General features: G+C 44.0%; 1 protein-coding gene across 1 annotated transcript in view; it reads left to right on the top strand.

The window, feature by feature from the left end:
- LOC117368565 (G-protein coupled receptor family C group 6 member A-like) overlaps positions 1–15177 on the top strand; it is a 112041-nt gene extending 96864 nt beyond the window's left edge. The window contains exons 9-10 of the mRNA XM_033962296.1: positions 5207–5333; positions 14256–15177. Of these exons, the coding sequence (XP_033818187.1) occupies positions 5207–5333; positions 14256–15151 (1023 nt within the window). The 3' untranslated portion in view covers positions 15152–15177. The remainder of the gene's footprint in view (positions 1–5206; positions 5334–14255) is intronic.
- The last annotated feature ends 3333 nt before the right edge of the window (positions 15178–18510 follow it).

The following is an 18510-nucleotide window of genomic DNA, read 5'->3' on the forward strand; positions in this document are numbered from 1 at the left end:
CACCTGCGCTCCCAACTGCCTCAGCTTCTCACCCAGGGCTCCAAAGTCTTTGGGTATGGTCTCCGGGGTGTTCCTGGCAGTGTCATTCGTCCCAACGTGGATGAGAAGCATGGGGAAGTGGTCCTGTGGTTTGAGAAGTCTATCTAGACAGGTGGTGACATCTCGGATTCTGGCCCCAGGCAGACAGCAAACCTCCCTTGATTGTATATCCGGTCTGCAAATTGGTCCCTCGGTGCCCCTTAACATGGAATCCCCAATGACCACCACCCTGCGTTTCTTTGAGGGGAGCTGTTCAGTCGTCCCTGGGACTGGGGTCATGTGTTGGACGTCTTCCTGTTCCTCAACTGCAATCCCTTCCTGTAGGATCTGGAATCTGTTTCTCAGGGCGATTTGTGGGGTCGATGTAAAACTGCCCTGTTTGAGAGAAAAGGAAGAAGATGAAGAAGAAACTGAGAAAGGGGGGGGTCTCCTGTGCTTGCCTGTGGAGGAGGTTACCAGCTGCCAGGAGTCGGCGTCCCCAGCCATTTCCTGTACCCCAGTCGTTGGTCTCAAGGCTGAGGGTTTGGGTGTCACGAGGATGGATTTGTCCAGTGCCTGCTCGGAGATTTGGGACAGCTCCTGGACTACGCCGTCGATGAAGGCCTCATCCTCTCTGATGCTCCTCAATCGCCTCACCTCCTCCCTTAGGCTCAATAGTTCCTGTAATATGTCTCCTTCCAGCTGTCCCATCTCCTCTGTCTGTGTAGAAACAGAGGTGTATTGCTGGGGGGGGATGGCCTCGGTCTGCACACACGCCTCTGTCCACCGTCCAGGGTCATCCTCCGTCTGTACATAGGCCATAGCCATCCCCTGGATCCCTCCGGTGACTGGAATGCTGGTCTTGATTGCAGTCCTGGTGCTTCTTGTTCTCCCTGCCATTTCAAATTGTTATTTAGGTATGCCTGCCTGTTAGTTAGTTGAGAAAGCCTGCCTGTGAGTTAGTTTGTGAATTTGAGAGAAAAGTCTGCCTGTTTAAGAGCTTGAAAGAAAGGAAAAAGTCTGCCTGAGAGTTTGAAAGAGAAATCTGTTTGCTAGTTTGTTGGTTTGAGAGTTTGAGGGATTGGGGTGTCTGGGAAGGTCTGTCTGCTGTGTAATTAGAGAGGATGTATAATTAGAGATATGTAGTTAGAGAGGATTGCCTGCTTGTTAGCGAGTTAGAAAGAAAGGTCTGCCTATTAGGATTAAAGATAGATGGAAAGTTTTGGATGTGTTTGAGAAAGACTGTTTCTATTGGTTGTCTGTGGTTTTGCTTACTGTTTGTTGTCCCCTGAGAGTTGTGATTTTGCTGGTGCTACTGTGCGTGCGGTTGAGTGATTGTCTAGGGAGTGTGGTGTTCCCTGAAGCTTGTCTAGGTAACTGACTGATGTATTGCGATTTGGAACCCTCTGTGGGCTGCTTAGCTCCCTGGCTCCTTCTTAAGGCTCCTTCGCAAAGGCGCCCTCGCTAAGGCGAGCGCATTTGCCGCTCGCCTTCGCCGCGCGCCGAACGGCTGCGCGCCGTTGGCTCCCCTCCTTTTAAGGGGGAGTCCGGGCGCTCTGACTCGCTGGGGGGTGGGTGGAGCTTCCGACTCACTGGGGGTGGGCGGAGCCTCCTCTCGCCGCTACCCCGCTCTGCCTGCCTCCGCCTGCTCTTTCCCTCGCGACCACGCTCTTACCAGCGCTTCTCCTCTCCCTCTCCTGCTGGTGCCTGCTTGAGCTGCTGCCTCCCCGACTCGGCCCGAGCAAGTTCCCTTGTGCCGCGGTTCTCCTCCTTTTAAGGGGGAGTCCGGGCGCTCTGACTCGCTGGGGGGTGGGTGGAGCTTCCGACTCACTGGAGGAGGCACAGCATGTGCATGTGCCAGTGCCAGTGCCCGAAGATCATCCCTCGTTGGTTTGGGCTGGGCTGGGCTGGGCTGGGCTGGGCCGGGCGGTGTGAGAGAGATCCTCCTTCTTCTTCTGCTGGGCTGGACTAGGCTTTGAGCATTTGCGCAAATGCTCAAAGCCTTTTGGTCTCGCTCTCTTCGAGATTATCACAAAAACAAACTTGGAAAAACACGCAGTATTGAAGATTGTGGTTTCTTTCAGCAATAGCAACTCTCCAGCCTTTTCCACGGCTGGGCAACAGAATTGCCAGGTCCCCTTTTGTAAATAGCTTTTATAAGCCCCCACAAAGTCCCGACCCTAGCTCTTCAGGGATCCTCCCCAATTCTGTAAGTCCCTTGGGTTTGTAAGGTAGAAAGGAAAACCCCCAAGCACACAAAAAGAAACTTTCACCAGCGTTTCCTGGCTTTAACACAGCTGGAGTGCAGCAGCTTAATTAATGCTGGAAACAGCTGCAGCATTGCTTACAGCCCAGTATTTGTCAAAACAAAACTTCTTCAAAGTTCTTAAGAAAATTGTCCCAACAAAATATTCTCCCTGGAAACAGTACCTTTATTCATTAGCGGGAGGCTGCCAAGCTCACATCCATGGCTTCTACACCTTCGACAGGCATTTCCCATTCAGTAGTGTCCATGCTTTCTTGAGCACACATTTGCTCTGTTGCTCCATAGGTTCCTGAGTGAGGTCTGCCCTTTACCTGGCCTGGAAAGTCCTTTCTGCCAGGTCCTCGTGGGCTGTCTGCCTTACTGACTTGGAGAGCTGTTTAAGAGAGTTATAACTACTCCCTACCTTAGGTGTTTGGGAGGCTGACTTGCGTACTCTCTGGCTCCTCCCTCTAGGTCACTGGGCAGATTGCTACTAGGAAACTGATTAAATCTCCTCAGGGAGTTAGCTCTCTTACTAGGCTGAGGAACTGGATTGGATTCCAGCTCCTGGTCAGGTTCAAGTTCCTCAGGGTAGGCAGCTCTGCTCTCAAGATCTTCTGCCTCATCATGCACAGCTAGTTTTCTGCCCTGGACAATGGATTTGCTATAGGTTTTAACTCTGACATTATCATTCTTAGGGAAGGAAATGTCACAAGAGGGAGTGGAAAATATGAAAAAGGATCTGCAAAAGTTAGAGGAATGGTCTAATGCCTGGCAACTAAAATTCAGTGCAAAGAAATGCAGAGTAATGCATTTGGGGATTAATAATTGGAAGGAACCGTATATGCTGGGAGGTGAGAAGCTGATATGCAGGGACGGGGAGAGGGACCTTGGGGTGATAGTGTCCGAAGATCTAAAGGCGAAAAAACAGAGTGACAAGGCGATGGCTGCAGCCAGAAGGATGCTGGGCTGTACAAAGAGAGGCATAGCCAGTAGAAGGAAAAAGGTGTTGATGCCCCTGTACAGGTCATTGGTAAGGCCCCACTTGGAGTATTGTGTTCAGTTTTGGACACCCTATCTGGCAAAGGACATAAGAAGACTTGAAGCGGTCCAGAGGACGGCGACGAAAATGATAGGAGGCTTGCGCCAGAAGACGTATGAGGAGAGACTGGATGCCGTGAATATGTATACCCTAGAGCAGGGGTCTCAAAGTCCCTCCTGGAGGGCCGCAATCCAGTCGGGTTTTCAGGATTTCCCCAATGAATATGCATGAGATCTATGTGCATGCACTGCTTTCAATGCATATATATTGTTAAATCCTGAAAACCTGAATGGATTGCGGTCCTCAAGGAGGGACTTTGAGATCCGTGCCCTAGAGGAAAGGAAGGACAGGGGAGATATGATTCAGACGTTCAAATACTTGAAGGGTATTAACATAGAACAAAATCTTTTCCAGAGAAAGTAAAATTGTAAAACCAGAGACCATAATTTGAGGATGAGGGGTGGTAGATTCAAGAGCAATGTTAGGAAATTCTACTTTACGGAGAGGGTGGTAGATGCCTGGAATGCGCTCCCGAGAGACGTGGTGGAGAGCAAAACGGTGACTGAGTTCAAAAAAGTGCGGGATGAACACAGATCTAGAACCAGAAAATAATATTAAATATTGAATTAAGGCCAGTACTGGGTAGACTTGCACGGTCTGTGTCTGTATATGGCCGTTTTGGGGGAGGATGGGCTGGAGAGGGCTTCAATGGCTGGGAGGGTTTAGATGGGCAAGAGTAGGTTTTAACGGAGATTTCGGCAGTTGGAACCCAAGCACAGTACCAGATAGAGTTTTGGATTCTTGCCCAGAAATAGCTAAGAAGCAAAAATTTAAAAAAATTTAAATTGAATCAGGTTGGGCAGACTGGATGGACCATTGGGGTCTTTATCTCCCGTCATCTACTATGTTACTATGTATGAAGATGGTTGGTGAATCGGTCAGCCTGCCTCCAATCGCCCATGGATCGGACACGGATTGGAAGGTTAGTGAATCTAGTCCATAGTAATTAGTCAATTGGGGTTAATTGACACTAATTAACTGTTACAGGCACTTCTGCCTACTTACCCCTGACTCATTTGAAATGGAAAGGAAAGGGGATGGGGCTTGATATTTTGCTTTTTTCAGTGAATACAAAGTGTTTTACATGTTTTAGACAGGTACTTAATTTGGACCTGGTACAATAAAGTATTATAGGGAAAGGGAAAAAGGTACCAAGCCTTGAGGCAACAAAGAGAAGCACTGGAGATGTCAAGTCCATCCTGTAGTCACAAATCCTTTATTTACAGTTTGTATCAAAGTTTAATAACGAGTCTTTAAAAATTGCTAGAACAGGTAAAGTTCCAAAAGTATTAAACAATTTTCCCAGAGTCACAAGGAGCTGCTGTGGGAATTGAACTCACAACCTCAGGGTGCTGAGGCAGCTGCTTGAACCATTTGGCCATTTCCCCACTTAGAAAGGAGAAGGTGTTCTTTTTCAGCAAGCAAGTGGGATGTGAGGGGGCATGATGCTGTTTTTTTCTATTTTGAAAATTGTTGGTTGTTCTGCATTTTTTTAACAATTTTTTTTCATTTCAGTTTTTATTTTTAATGTAATGTATTATGAATGTTCAATTACTGATTACTATAACCTATCCTTAGGTTAGTAAGCTCTAAATATTATTATATAACTTAATTAGTCTTTATAAATCTATTTCCATTAAAGTGGTCACATCTGATGTGAAGTTGGTCTAATCTGGCTATGCACTGACAAGAATCAACACTTTTAGGATATTTTTACAAGTACCTTCCTAAGCATGAAATATGCTGTTATACATGACAATAATTTAAAAAAGAGCATTCCATTTCAAAAACAACTGTCCAGTATCAAATGAAGTTACATAACATGCTTTCTCAATCTTCAGAAACCTCCGCAGTTCAGATGCAGTCCAAGTTGCCATCCTGGTTACAGGAAATTAACCAAGGAAGGAAAACCCATCTGCTGCTATGACTGTATTCCGTGTGCAGAGGGAGAGATCTCCAACCATACTGGTGGGTGACATCATGGAAAACATGGGATACAAATAAATATAGGGTATCTATTATGGTCCCTGTTCTTGAAATTAAGGAGGGATGTAGGTCTCCAAAAAGTGTAATTCATTTTCAAATTATTAAAAAATTTGTTTACTGCTTATCAGATATCTAAGCTGTGCACATAATACAAATTTAAATAAATACGGGGTGTCAAGTACAAACCAACAAAGACATTTAATTTAAGGTGTGGGAAATGCAATGATTGATAGGTTAAAGGGTACAATAGATACAATAAAGGGAAGGGAGCACGCAGGCTAGGTGGGACTATTTTTTCCTTTACAGAATGAGGAAAATACTTGATAAGATTCCTCTCTTCCTACCAGCTGGCCAAGCAGTCATGGTGATAATTCAGGAACTAGCCCTTGTCTCTTTAAAGACAAAACACCCTAGGGTAGGATACCAGACGGAGAAGGCATAGGATGAAGCTAAGTGGTGATAGTCTCAGGAGTAATTTAAGAAAATGCTTCTTTATAGAAAGGGTAATAGAAACATGAAATAGCCTCCCAGTGGAAGTAGTAACATAGTAACATAGTAGATGAGGCAGATAAAGACCAGTCTGCCCAACCAGATTCAATTTAAAAATTTTTTCTTCTTAGCTATTTCTGGGCAAGAATCCAAAGCTCTACCCGGTACTGTGCTTGGGTTCCTACTGCCAAAATCTTCGTTAAAACCTACTCCAGCCCATCTACTCCAGCCCAACCTACTCCAGCCCTCCTAGCCATTGAAGCCCTCCCCAGCCCATCCTCCACCAAATGGCCATATACAGACACAGACCATGCAAGTCTGCCCAGTACGGGCCTTAGTTCAATTTTTAATATTATTTTTTGATTCTAGACCCTCTGTGTTCATCCCACGTTTCTTTGAACTCAGTCACAGTTTTACTCTCCACCACCTCTCTCGGGAAAGCATTCCAGGCAACCACCACCCTCTTCATAAAGCAGAGTTTCCTAACATTGCCTTTGAATCTACCACCCCTCAACCTCAAATTATGTCCTCTGGTTTTACCATTTTTCTGGAAAAGATTATGTTCTACGTTAATACTCTTCAAGTATTTGAATGTCTAAATCATATCTCCCCTGTCTCTCCTTTTCTCTAGGGTATACATATTCAGGGCTTCCAGTCTCTCCTCATACATCTTCTGGCGCAAGCCTCCTATCATTTTCGTCGCCGTCCTCTGGACAGCTTCAAGTCTTTTTATGTCCTTTGTCAGATAGGGTCTCCAAAACTGAACACAATACTCCAAGTGGGGCCTTACCAATGACCTGTACAGGGGCATCAACACCTTCTTCCTTCTACTGGCTATGCCTCTCTTTATACAGCCCAGCATCCTTCTGGCAGCAGCCACTGCCTTGTCACGCTTTGTTTTTGCCTTTAGATCTTCGGACACTATCACCCCAAGGTCCCTCTCCCCATCCGTGTATATAAGCTTCTCTCCTCCCAGCATATACGATCCCTTCCGATTATTAATCCCCAAATGCATTACTCTGCATTTCTTTGCATTGAATTTTAGTTGTCAGGCATTAGACCATTCCTCTAACTTTTGCAGATCCTTTTTCTTATTTTCCACTACGTCTTCGGTGTCTACACTGTTACAAATGTTGGTATCATCTGCAAAAAGGCACACTTTTCCTTCTAACCCTTCAGCAATGTCACTCACAAACATATTGAACAGGATTGGCCCCAGCACCGAACCCTGTGGAGATGAAGACTGTATCTGAATTTAGTATAGCATGGAGCAGGCATGTGGGATCTCTTATGGAGAAGAGAAGATAATGGATGGTAGGGAAGGGCAGACTGGATGGGTCATTAGGCCTTTAACTGCTATCATGTTTCTATCTTTCTATGAAAACTCAGGTCCTCAGTCTTATGAAAATTATGTAGAGCCACACCATCACCAAAATATAAAATATATATATATATATATTATAGAATTTTTAAGATAATGCATTAAACACTCAACTTCTGTATTTGTAGCTGAAGGAGGACTTACATTCAGATTTTGTAGACATTGTAGGTACTGTATATCACTTTGGAACAGAGTAGTTTGTTCATTTTTAATAAAATGAAATAAAACCTGCCCTGTCCCAAGAGGGCTTATAATCTAAATATTTTCTCCAATCACAGTAAAACTGATGGGGACCTGTTTATAAATGTGAGGTAAATTATTAAAAAAGTGACCTGTAAAAGTGAGGTCAGTTAGGTTCAAAAATTATCATGCTTTTTTTTTTTTTTTAGTTCAAATAGTTTTATTGATTTTATAAAAGAAGAAATACAAAGCCAACAATATGAGTGCTCCAACAAGGAACACAGTATAACAATATCATTAACAAATGTGAAGTGCGTCCATAATTAAACAAGAATCACAAATGAATAAATGCATCGGAAATAAAATAGACAAGAGAGAAGACATAAGTTCAAGAAAAGGAGACAAAGCACATTAGGAGATATGTTCTAACGATGTACCAAATTAATCAATCTAATAGTTCCATCATAAAATAAATAAAAGAGATTGGCATAGACTATATGAAATATGAAACATAATTTAACCGGAAAAGTGCCTGAAATCAGATGACAAAGGGTGAGGCAAAATACAGAGTATTCTAATGGATACATAAGTCAAGAATCTGATTTACAATATTCAAGAAGGGGGGACCAAGTTTTTGCATAAGAGGACATGGAATTATTGCATTCAGCAAAATGACATTCATATTTCACAAGGAGACATATTGAATTCCACCATTGATTTACATGAAGTTTAGTGGTATCTTTCCAATTGTGGAGGATAGTGGAGAGAGCAGTGAACAAGAGTATAATTAGCAAACGTTCATGAGTAATGGATAAAGGGGTAGAGAGTATCGAAGAGCCTGTAAACAGTAAGTCAAAAGAAAACGCATCAGTAATTTGCAGAATACGGGCAATGGTAGACCACACGTTCGACCAGAAAGATGAGACATGTGTACAAGAGTAGAGCATGTGAAGTAAGGAGCCGTCAGGGGATTTACAGGTCCAGCAACAGCCGTCATATGACCGGTTAATTTTGGCTGATTTAGCTGGGGTCCAAAAGGCCCTGTGGTATAAGAATATAGCAGTTTGTACGTGTGAGGCTGATCGAAGTGACTTCAATAGTTTGGGCCACATGAGTAGCCACGAGTGTTCGGTGAATGATGTATGTAAGGAGGCATCCCATTTAGCTATGGTATCAAGGGGAGGTGCAGTGGTGTGAGATTGGATGTATTTATACCACTTGGATGTTTGACCTTTCATGGTAGAATAGGAAAGAAACAGGTTAGGTAAGTCAGGAGGAGCAGCAAGAGAGGAGGGAGAAGGAAAGGCAGATTTGAGGCTATGATGAAGCTGAATCCAGTGGAAGTATTGAGATTGAGGAATGTGGTATTTGACCATGAGATCGGAAAAAGAGAGCCATTGGTCATTCTGGAGAAGATGATGAATATACCAAATCCCCTGTTGTTGCCATCTCTTCCATGCCACCATCTCCTTATTAATAGTGATACGAGGATTGTTCCAGACGGGAGCTGACGAAGAGACTGCCCATTTATGAGGAGAGATGGAGTCAACAAAGCAAATCGCTGACCATGTACTCTGGAGAATGGGATTAGCTTTGATGGAAGCAGTGAGAGGCATACAGGGGGCGTTTTTAAGAGAAAAGGGGTCTGTCAAGGTGAGTTCGAGTTGTAGCCAATTGGGGCTGACGGAAATTGGAACAGAGTCTTGCCAAAGAGAGCCCTGTGACATTAAGAAGGCCATGTGGTAGCTTCTAAAGCAGGGAAAATTTACACCCCCACATTCACGAGGGGATTTCAATTTTTTAAGCGCGATTCTGGGTTGTTTTCCCTGCCAAAGGAAGTCCACAAGGAGTTTCTCCATGCGGGTGTAAACAGCGTGAGGAAGGAGTATGGGTAACATGCTGAGAACATAATTAAGTTTAGGTATGATCATCATCTTAATAGTAGAGAGACGACCAAACCAAGTGAGGTTTAGCGGAGACCACTTGCGAGTACAGGTAAGAATGGTGGAGATAAGATGTTCGGTGTTAAATTGTAGAGTGGAATCCAGGGAGGGACCAAAGAAGATTCCAAGATATTTAATTTTTTGAGGGGACCATAGAAATCCCTGTCCAGTGACCTCTGTCTGCACATCGATACAGTTTAGTGGCATAATTTCAGATTTGGAAATATTCAGCTTATAGCCAGAGATAGCGGAGTAGCGGTGAATTTGGGACAGGACCGAGGGTAAAGACTCCGGGGTGACATAAAGTAAGATATCATCTGCATAAGCAGAAAGTTTAACAGAGAAAGAGTCATAATGGAATCCCTTAATAGAAGGGTCTTTCCGAATGGCTAAAAGAAGAGGTTCAAGTGTGAGATTAAAGAGAAGAGGAGAGAGAGGGCAACCCTGTCTGGTACCCCGCGAAGGGTAAAAAGAGGAAGTCAAATGTCCATTGATCATGATTTTGGTTTGGGGATGGGAGTAAAGGGTTCTGACCATTCGAATGAATGTTGTGGGAAAGCCGAACCAAGAGAGTGTATGAAAAAGGAAAGGCCATTCGACACGGTCGAAGGCCTTTTCGGCATCTAATGCCATAATCAGGAGTCTATCAGGGTTGGAGTCAGTATGATGAAGAATGTGGGAAAATAGACGAGTGTTATTAGATGAGTAGCGGTCAAGGAGAAATCCGGATTGATCAGGGCTAATCAAGTAAGAAAGAACAGATTGCATTCGAGAGGCCAGGATTTTAGCAAAAATCTTGGCATCTACATTAATGAGGGAAATAGGGCGGTAGTTTTTAACGTCCTGAGGGTCCTTTCCCGGTTTCGGGAATACAATCAACGTGGCTTCGGTAAAAGAGCCAGTGGCAGTCCCATGGGCACAAAGATGGTGAAAAAAGGCTAGCATATGGGGCAATAATGTCTGCAGGAAAGCTTTATAGAATTCCATGGTCAGACCGTCCGGTCCCGGAGATTTCTTGGGAGCTAAAGAATTAATTGCTTCTGAGAGCTCCTGTGCTGTGAAAGCCTTGTCAAGAAGAGGTAAGTCAGATGAAGAGACCGTCGGATGAGACATGTCCAGGAAAGAATCCACAGAGGAGGTCGAGTAAGAGGAGTCAGAAGAATATAATGACTGATAGAAAGAGAGAAATTGAGACGACACAGCAGAGGTCCCAGTAAGAAGAGTACCGGAGGGGTCCTTGATCGAAGGGATAGAAGTTTGGTTGGAAGATTTTTTTAAAAGATTCGCTAGCAAGTGGCCAGTCTTATTATTTTCGGCATGATAAGTGGAAGCTTGAACAAACACTGATCTGGCTGCTGCAGTACTGAGTATAGAATTGTACTCGAGGCGGAGTTTACGAAGATCCGTTAGAATAGGGATATTAGATAAGTTAGATGCATGTTTAGATTCTGCAACATGAATACGTTGTTCTAGATCCTTGATTCGCTTTTTTCTGATAGAGTGGAGATGAGAGGAATATTGGATAATGATTCCCCGAATATAGGCCTTAAAAGTATCCCATGTATTAGTCCAAGAGGTTTGAGTAGGTAAATTAGTGATAAAGAATTCATGTATGGCATCCGAGACGGTGGGAACAAAATCAGGTTCCGCGAGTAGAGAAGAATTAAATCTCCATTGTCTGGATTTGGACGAGAGAGTAAAGTGAGTGCAAGTCAAGGAGATGGCAGCATGGTCTGAGATGGCAATATCTCCAATGGCAGAGGAGGAGAGATGGTCAACAAGAGAGGAACTAGCAAGAAAATAGTCGATGCGAGAGTAGGTGGAGTGGGGGGTCGAGAAAAAAGTATATCGGTCAGCATCAGGGTGGTGAAGTCTCCACGGGTCTATGAGTTGCAACTGTGAAATGATGTCATGTAAAGTGAACCAAGACCGGGTCTTTTTGTATGTTGCATGAGACTTCCTGTCTTTATCCACATCGAGGATGAGATTAAAGTCACCCCCTATAATAACAGGAGTCATAGGGTCCTGAAGAATGTGGGTGGCCAAATTGGTAAAAAAATCTGGTTGGTCGGTGTTAGGAGCATATATGTTGATGATGCGAACGGGTTGTTGCGAGATGGTAAGCTGAGTACTGACCCAACGTCCGTTCATGTCATGAGAACAGAAGTCAATGGTAATAGCAGGGTTCTGACGTATGAGGGTTAGGACTCCGTTTTTACCATTGAGTGCAGGAGAGTATAATGGTGGTGAGTAACCTTTTAGAGTGAATTTGAGGGAGTCAGATTCTGATAGATGCGTTTCCTGTAAGAAAACAATATCTGAGTTAACATCCTGTAAATAGGAGATTATTTTGCGTTTTTTTATACAATTGTTAAGACCCTTGACATTGAGAGAGGTAAATGTCAAAGGCATGGAGAAACATCAAAAGGATTCATGATAAAGGCATTCAGGCAGCAATAGTTAAATGATGGAAGATAGAAGGTTATATATCTTGAGAAGGTACACCATGATAATAGAAAACAGAACATGAACCATTCAATTGAAAAATGCATTCACAGACACAGAGGGAAAAAAAAAAAAGGAGGCACTTAAAACAGATGTCAATGAAATAAGCTGCAAGCACAGCAACAAGCTGGGGTGGCTGGCAAGTCAAGCCAGGCGGCCGAGGGCAGAAAGCTATACACAACAGCCTATTTCCAAACTGTTAGCAACCATCAACTGAGAGCAGAAAGAAAGAATAAAATATCAGATTGGCAGTGCAAAGTTACTAGTAAAAACAAGTGAAAATTCAGCAGAAAGAGAGAAGGGAAAGATAAGATCAGGGCATATCATGATAAGATTTAATCAGTCATGAAAAGGACTATAGAATAGCATTGGAAATAATAGCTTGAAAGGAAGAGAAAGTTATGAGACACAAAAGTTAGTTGATTCTTAAGAAGGCAATCAGATACATACCAAGCAGAGCAGGAGAGAGCCTAATTGAGGTGCAGTGGACCTTGAAGGGAAAGATAAGCAAAGTAAACAGCAATTAAAGGCTTATAGCAAGGGGAAGTCAGTTATATAATGCGATGAGTCATCTAGCAAGGAGCAGTAAACAGCGGTAAGGCAGTTAGAAAGATTAGTCAGAGAGACGGGCTGTGCAGCGGGCTATCTCGAGTGCAGAAAAGAAAGAGGAGCACTGAAGGCAAAAGAAGAGAAAAGTGAGTGAGAAAAGGGTGGAAATATGCCAAAAAGAAAGGGATAGAAGTAGAAAGGCAGATCAGATAAAGCGGAGAAAGCAGATAGCATAACTTCAGAAGTCATTCAAAATATTTCACGGAGGCAAGCATGTAAGCCTGGAGTGCAGGCCGAAACTACTGTCGGGAACAAAATGGAGTCAGCTAAATCCACGAGGGGTGATCCGGAGAGGCTGGTAAGTCAGTGCATGAGTGTGTTAGATCAGTCACAGTCACACAGCGTCGATGGAAGTCGGAGATTTTTCTTCGATGTAAGACGCCAGTAAATCCGGGTCAGTGAAGTCGCGGGTTTGGTTTAGGTATGTGACTCTCATTCTGGCAGGGTAGTAGATTCCGAAACGGGCACCCATCTTCTTTAATTGAGGGCGAAGAGCCAGAAGTTGCTGTCTTGATTTTACGGTGTTCTTGTGAAGATCAGGCAGGAAAAGTATTTTATTGCCCTCGAAAGTAATAGGAGCAAGTGAGCGGGCTTTTTGCATGATCTCCAGCACCTGCTGGTACCGGAGAACTTTGAATATAATCGGCCGAGGTCGCTGATCACGCGGTTGCCGGGTTGAAGGGGTGCGATGGGCTCTCTCGATCTCAAAGTCCTTTGTGAATTTAATATTTAAAAGAGAAGGAATGAATGTTTCAAGGAAGGCCAGCATATTAGTGCCCTCCCGATTTTCCGGCACTCCAAGCAGCCGCACATTATTCCGACGCGAGCGGTTGCTCGCATCCTCGAGTTCCCGCTCGATGAGAAGAGAGCGCTTGACATGCGTCTGCAGGGCCTTGATATTGGCATCAGCGGTGGCAGACTTGATTTCCAGATCAGCAAGCTTGGTTTTGAAGGCAGAGATGTCTGAGTGTATAGTTATGAGTTCATCCTTCATCTCTGTTAAGGCATCCTTCGTGTCTGTCATAATATCTTGAAGAGAGCGAATTGCCTCCCATATATCCAGCATGGAGGGAGCCTCCGGCTTGTCAGATTTTTCCTGAGCAGATTTAGCAGGTGATAAGGGCTCAGGTTTGTGACGTTTTCCAACCTTTGTTGAAGCCATCATTTAAAGAATAAATTCTGCTGAAAATGATGAATGAAGAAGCAGTAATTTAGCTCAGAAGAGGAAAATAGTAGGTAGGGCTGCTGGAGCTGATCTAACCCACGACCATCCTAGTCGGGCTCCACAGCGCCCCCCCCATTATTTGGTAGACTGTACTACCATGGATCAGAACCACTATTTTCAATCTGAGCTTGAAAAGCAACAAAAATGTCTGAGGATTGCTCATGCCCCCTGCCTAACCCCCCAGGGACACCACCATTAAAGGCTGGGTGATCCATATGAGCGAGAGAAGGTTTAGTTCTTCACCAGTAGAATGGAGGGGTTCAGGATTCATACTGGGGGGAATGGTTGCAATTTTTGTGCATTGATCTATGGTATTTACTTGTAGTAGCATGAGTGCATATACTACCTGCTCTTACATGCAGCCGTGTTATTTGCAGACATTAGAGTTAAAGTTCCAGGTGCTAACTCAATATGTAGTTCACAGTCCTTCACTCTCCATGCAGTTAATGTGAATTAAACTGCTCTTTCTGGCTGAGCTGTGAAGATTATAGGACTCATGATATTTAAGTGCACTTTAGTAAATAGACCTCATGATATATGTGAGATAATGATATGATAATATTCTTTCTCAGATATGGACACCTGTACAACATGCCCGGATGATCAATGGTCAAACCTGAAAAGAGATGCCTGCATCCCAAAAATGATAACTTTCCTGTCTTTTGAAGAGCCTCTAGGGATTGCTTTAACTTCCATCAGCATGTTCTTCTTTCTCATCACTACTGCCATCTTGGGAATCTTTATTTATTACAGAGACACTCCCATAATGAGAGCCAACAACCGACACATCAGCTATATTCTCCTCATTTCCCTCATACTCTGCTTCCTCTGTTCATTGTTATTCATTGGGCATCCTGAGGATGTCACCTGCATTCTCAGACAGACTACATTTGGGATCACTTTCTCCATCGCTCTCTCCTCTATACTGGCAAAAACCATCACTGTGGTCACAGCCTTCCAAGCTACCAAACCTGGAAGCAAGCTCCGGAAATGGATGGGTTCCAGGGTCTCTAACTCTATCGTCCTTTCCTGTTCCCTTATTCATACAGTTCTGTGTCTTGCCTGGTTGTTCACTGCTCCCCCATTCGCATATCTTAATATGAGATCAGAACTTGGAACAATACTAATTGAGTGTAATGAAGGGTCAGTAATTGCATTTTATTGTGTTCTGGGTTATCTGGGATTTCTGGCTGTCATCAGCTTCATTATAGCTTTCCTAGCAAGAAATCTACCTGACAGTTTCAATGAGGCCAAGTACATCACCTTCAGCATGCTGGTCTTCTGCAGTGTCTGGATCTCCTTCATCCCAACATACTTGAGCACCAAGGGCAAGTACATGGTGGCGGTAGAGATATTTGCTATTCTGGCCTCCAGCGCTGGACTGTTGGGCTGTATCTTTTTTCCTAAATGCTACATTATTCTGCTGAGGCCTGAAAGGAACAGCAAGAAGGACCTAAGAAAAATGTAGGGACCCTTTTGCCAAACTGCGTTAAATGCTATCACACATTTAGGGCTCCTTTTACGATGGTGCGTTTGCGGGTTTTAATAATAATAATAATAATTTTATTTCTTATATACCGCTGTACCGTGAGGTTCTAAGCGGTTTACAGTAGAAACAGAAGAAATGCAATAAGTAAGATTAATTAAGATGAAGAGAAAGTACTTAGAGTTCCATGACTGTCCCAAAGGCTCACATTCTTGCTAAAGTACTTGAGAAGAATAAATTAGTTAGGTTATAAACATAGAGTAGCAGAAGGTAGGAAAACAGTTCATAGGAAAATTAATTTCGAATACATTATACATTATATATTGTTCAAGGTGGAATACAAATTATAGGAATTACCAAAAGAATTGCGTAATAAAGATTATCTAGATAAATTACATAACAGTGATTCGTGTACATTAAATGGTGTGGTAGAGGATTCAATTATGAAAATTACATATCAAGGGAATCAAGTGATAACAGAATATAGTGGAGATTATCAGTATATACGGTTTACAGATTGGAAGTTACCTAATAATGAAGTAAGAAATTTATTGGATAGTGTGGAAAATGTTTATATAGGAATCAGAGTATGTATGATAGGAAAGGTTTTAAGAATTGAATTAATGTGTTATTCTATCGAGGGAGAGCTTGTGCATAAAGGGAGGATATTAGTTGGTAATGACGTGTTTTCTGAATAGAAATGTTTTGATTTCTTTCCGAAATACTTTGATGTCTGTTGTATTGATCATTAGTTTGGTGATTGTGGGGTCAATTTTTGCTGCCTGAGTCGCTAGAAGGCTGTCTTATAGTTTCTTAAGACGGGTTCCATTATTAGGTGGGAAGGTGAATAGGTTTTGAGTTCTTCTTGATCTGGATGAGAGGTAGCGGTTTAGGCGGTTGTTTAGGTAACAGGGGGCAGTTCCATGGGTTATCTTAAACAGCAGACAATAGAACTTGAATTGAGTTCTTGCTTTTATCGGAAGCCAGTGAGAGTCTATATAGGCGGGAGTGATGTGGTCAAATTTGCTGAGACAGTAGATGAGTCTGATGGCAGTGTTCTGAACTGTCTGTAGTTGTTTTATCATATTGTTAGGACATGTGCTAACCCCCATGCTGGCCGAAAAACTACCGCCTGCTCAAGAGGAGGCGGTAGCGGCTAGCACGGCTGGCGGTTTTAGCATGCGCTATTATGCGCGTTAAACCGCTAGCGCAGCTTCGTAAAAGGAGCCCTTAATATAGGGGAAATAATTGATCAGAAAGTGCATTAAAGCTTTATGCTGTAATTTGCCAGTCAAATCAAAAAATAGGGCAAAAATCGTAGCAAAAATACAAAATAATCACTCAAGCATAATAAATTCTAAATATCATATACAACTGATAGTGAATTATAATGCTCAGAGATATGGAGGTGATAACAGGGAATACCGGGAAGGGGTAAAACACGGACCTGACGGACCTCGCGGATCTAAACCCGTACGGCCTTAAAAATCTGAGGTCCGTGTCCCTGGCGCTTGTAGTTTCTGTCGCTGACAGACCTTGATGAGATTTTTGCGCTGACGGATCCGTCTCAGCCTAGGGAGGGAAAAGTGTTAGGATCCGTCAGCGCTAAAAATCTCTTCGAGGTCTGTCAGAGCCAGAGACTAGTGCTGGAGTTTGGAGACTTCTTTTCCATAACGCACGTCCAAAACCTATGTCCCCGCTCTCTTGGCTTCTGCTCTGCCGCTCCAGCACTAGTCTCTGGCTCTGACCTCGAAGAGATTTTTAGCGCTGACGGATCCTAACACTTTTCCTTCCCTAGGCTGAGACGAATCCGTCAGCGCTCAAATCTCAATCAAGGTCTGTCAGCGACAGAAACTACAAGCGCCACGGACATGGACCGACACGGACCTCATTTTTTTAAGGCCGTACGGGTTTAGATTTGCGAGGTCCATGAGGTCCGCGTTTTACCCCTTCCCGGGAATACCCAACACTACCACCTCAATGCCTAATCATCGCTTAATTCAAAGCACCTGCTGTAAACATTCTACACTAGTAAATATGGTTTGTGTAAGTGCACATAGCTACCATTATTTGAAGCAAGTTGGCTTTTTCAGGCTTATGTTTAAACAATGTTTTGTTATTTTTCAAATAATGGTAGCTATGTGCACTTACACAAATCATTCATGCACTGTATTATTTATATATTTTAAGGAGTATAAGTAAGATTGTTAAGTGATTTGTTTAAAAATTTCTCTTACTGAATATTATACACTTGTAAGTCTTGAAAATGAATAAAGATTAACAAAAAACATTCATGCACTGTATTCTTATTTGTTAACATGGTTAATGTATTTAAATGTAGGTATTTTAGTAATAATGATTGTATGATATATATATCTAATATAATAAAATGCTAGGCTGCGCATACGCACTCCCATCGCGTGCGTCCGTTTTCCGTGAGATGTAGAGCATCTCAGATAGGAGTGCGCATGCGTCCGAAACACTCTCTCTCCTCCCCCGAGACGAATGTCGGACGCGGCGGCTGTCTCCCCCGAGGCGGATGTCGGACGCAGCGGCTGTCAGCCGTGCTGTTCTTCGGTCTGCCCTGCTCCTTGCTTTGCTATATTTTTAAGTTGAAAGACGAGGCAGCGGCTCCTCTCAGGATCCCCACCTGCGTCGGAAGTCCAATGCAGTCGGGGATCTTGAGAGGAGCCGCCGCCACCGTGTCTTTCAACTTAAAAATATACTAAGTGAAGGAGCAGGGCAGAATGATCTTCAAAATGGCGGCAACTCGATCTCCATTCCTCCGGGGGGGGGTCTGGGAGGAGAGGGATCGCGGCCACTCAGCACCCCCGAGGAGCCCAGCAACTTTCCGCTGCCCGGGACCCAAGTCATTTGCCGCCTCCCCTCTCCCCGATTGGCGATTTAAGCAGCGTGTGCAGCAGTCTTCACACGCTGCTTCGGGCCCTTCTACTGCCCTGATTTGCTCCGGACGTGCCAGAGTAAATCAGGGCAGTAGAAGGACCCGAAGCAGCATGTGAAGACTGCTGCATGCGCTGCTTGAATTGCCATTGTAGTCGGGCCCGCGGGAAGGGAAGGGAAGGGGGGGGGCGGAAAAGGACTCGGGCCCGCGTTTGTAGTCGCGACTGTGGGAAGGGAAAGGGGGTAGAGGAAACGCTAATGCTGCACGGAACTGCTGTGGGGGGAGGGAAATGGAAGGGGGAGCGAATGCTGCTTTGCACAGACAGACAGAGGGAGGAAGGGAGACAGAAAGACAAGAAGAAAGACACAGGGGCAGGTGCACAGGGAACTTGTGTGGGGGGAGGGAAATGGAGGGGGAGGGAATGCTGCTTCGGACAGAC

The sequence above is a fragment of the Geotrypetes seraphini genome, chromosome 10 (assembly GCF_902459505.1).
Source record: "Geotrypetes seraphini chromosome 10, aGeoSer1.1, whole genome shotgun sequence".
Lineage (NCBI taxonomy): Eukaryota > Metazoa > Chordata > Amphibia > Gymnophiona > Dermophiidae > Geotrypetes > Geotrypetes seraphini.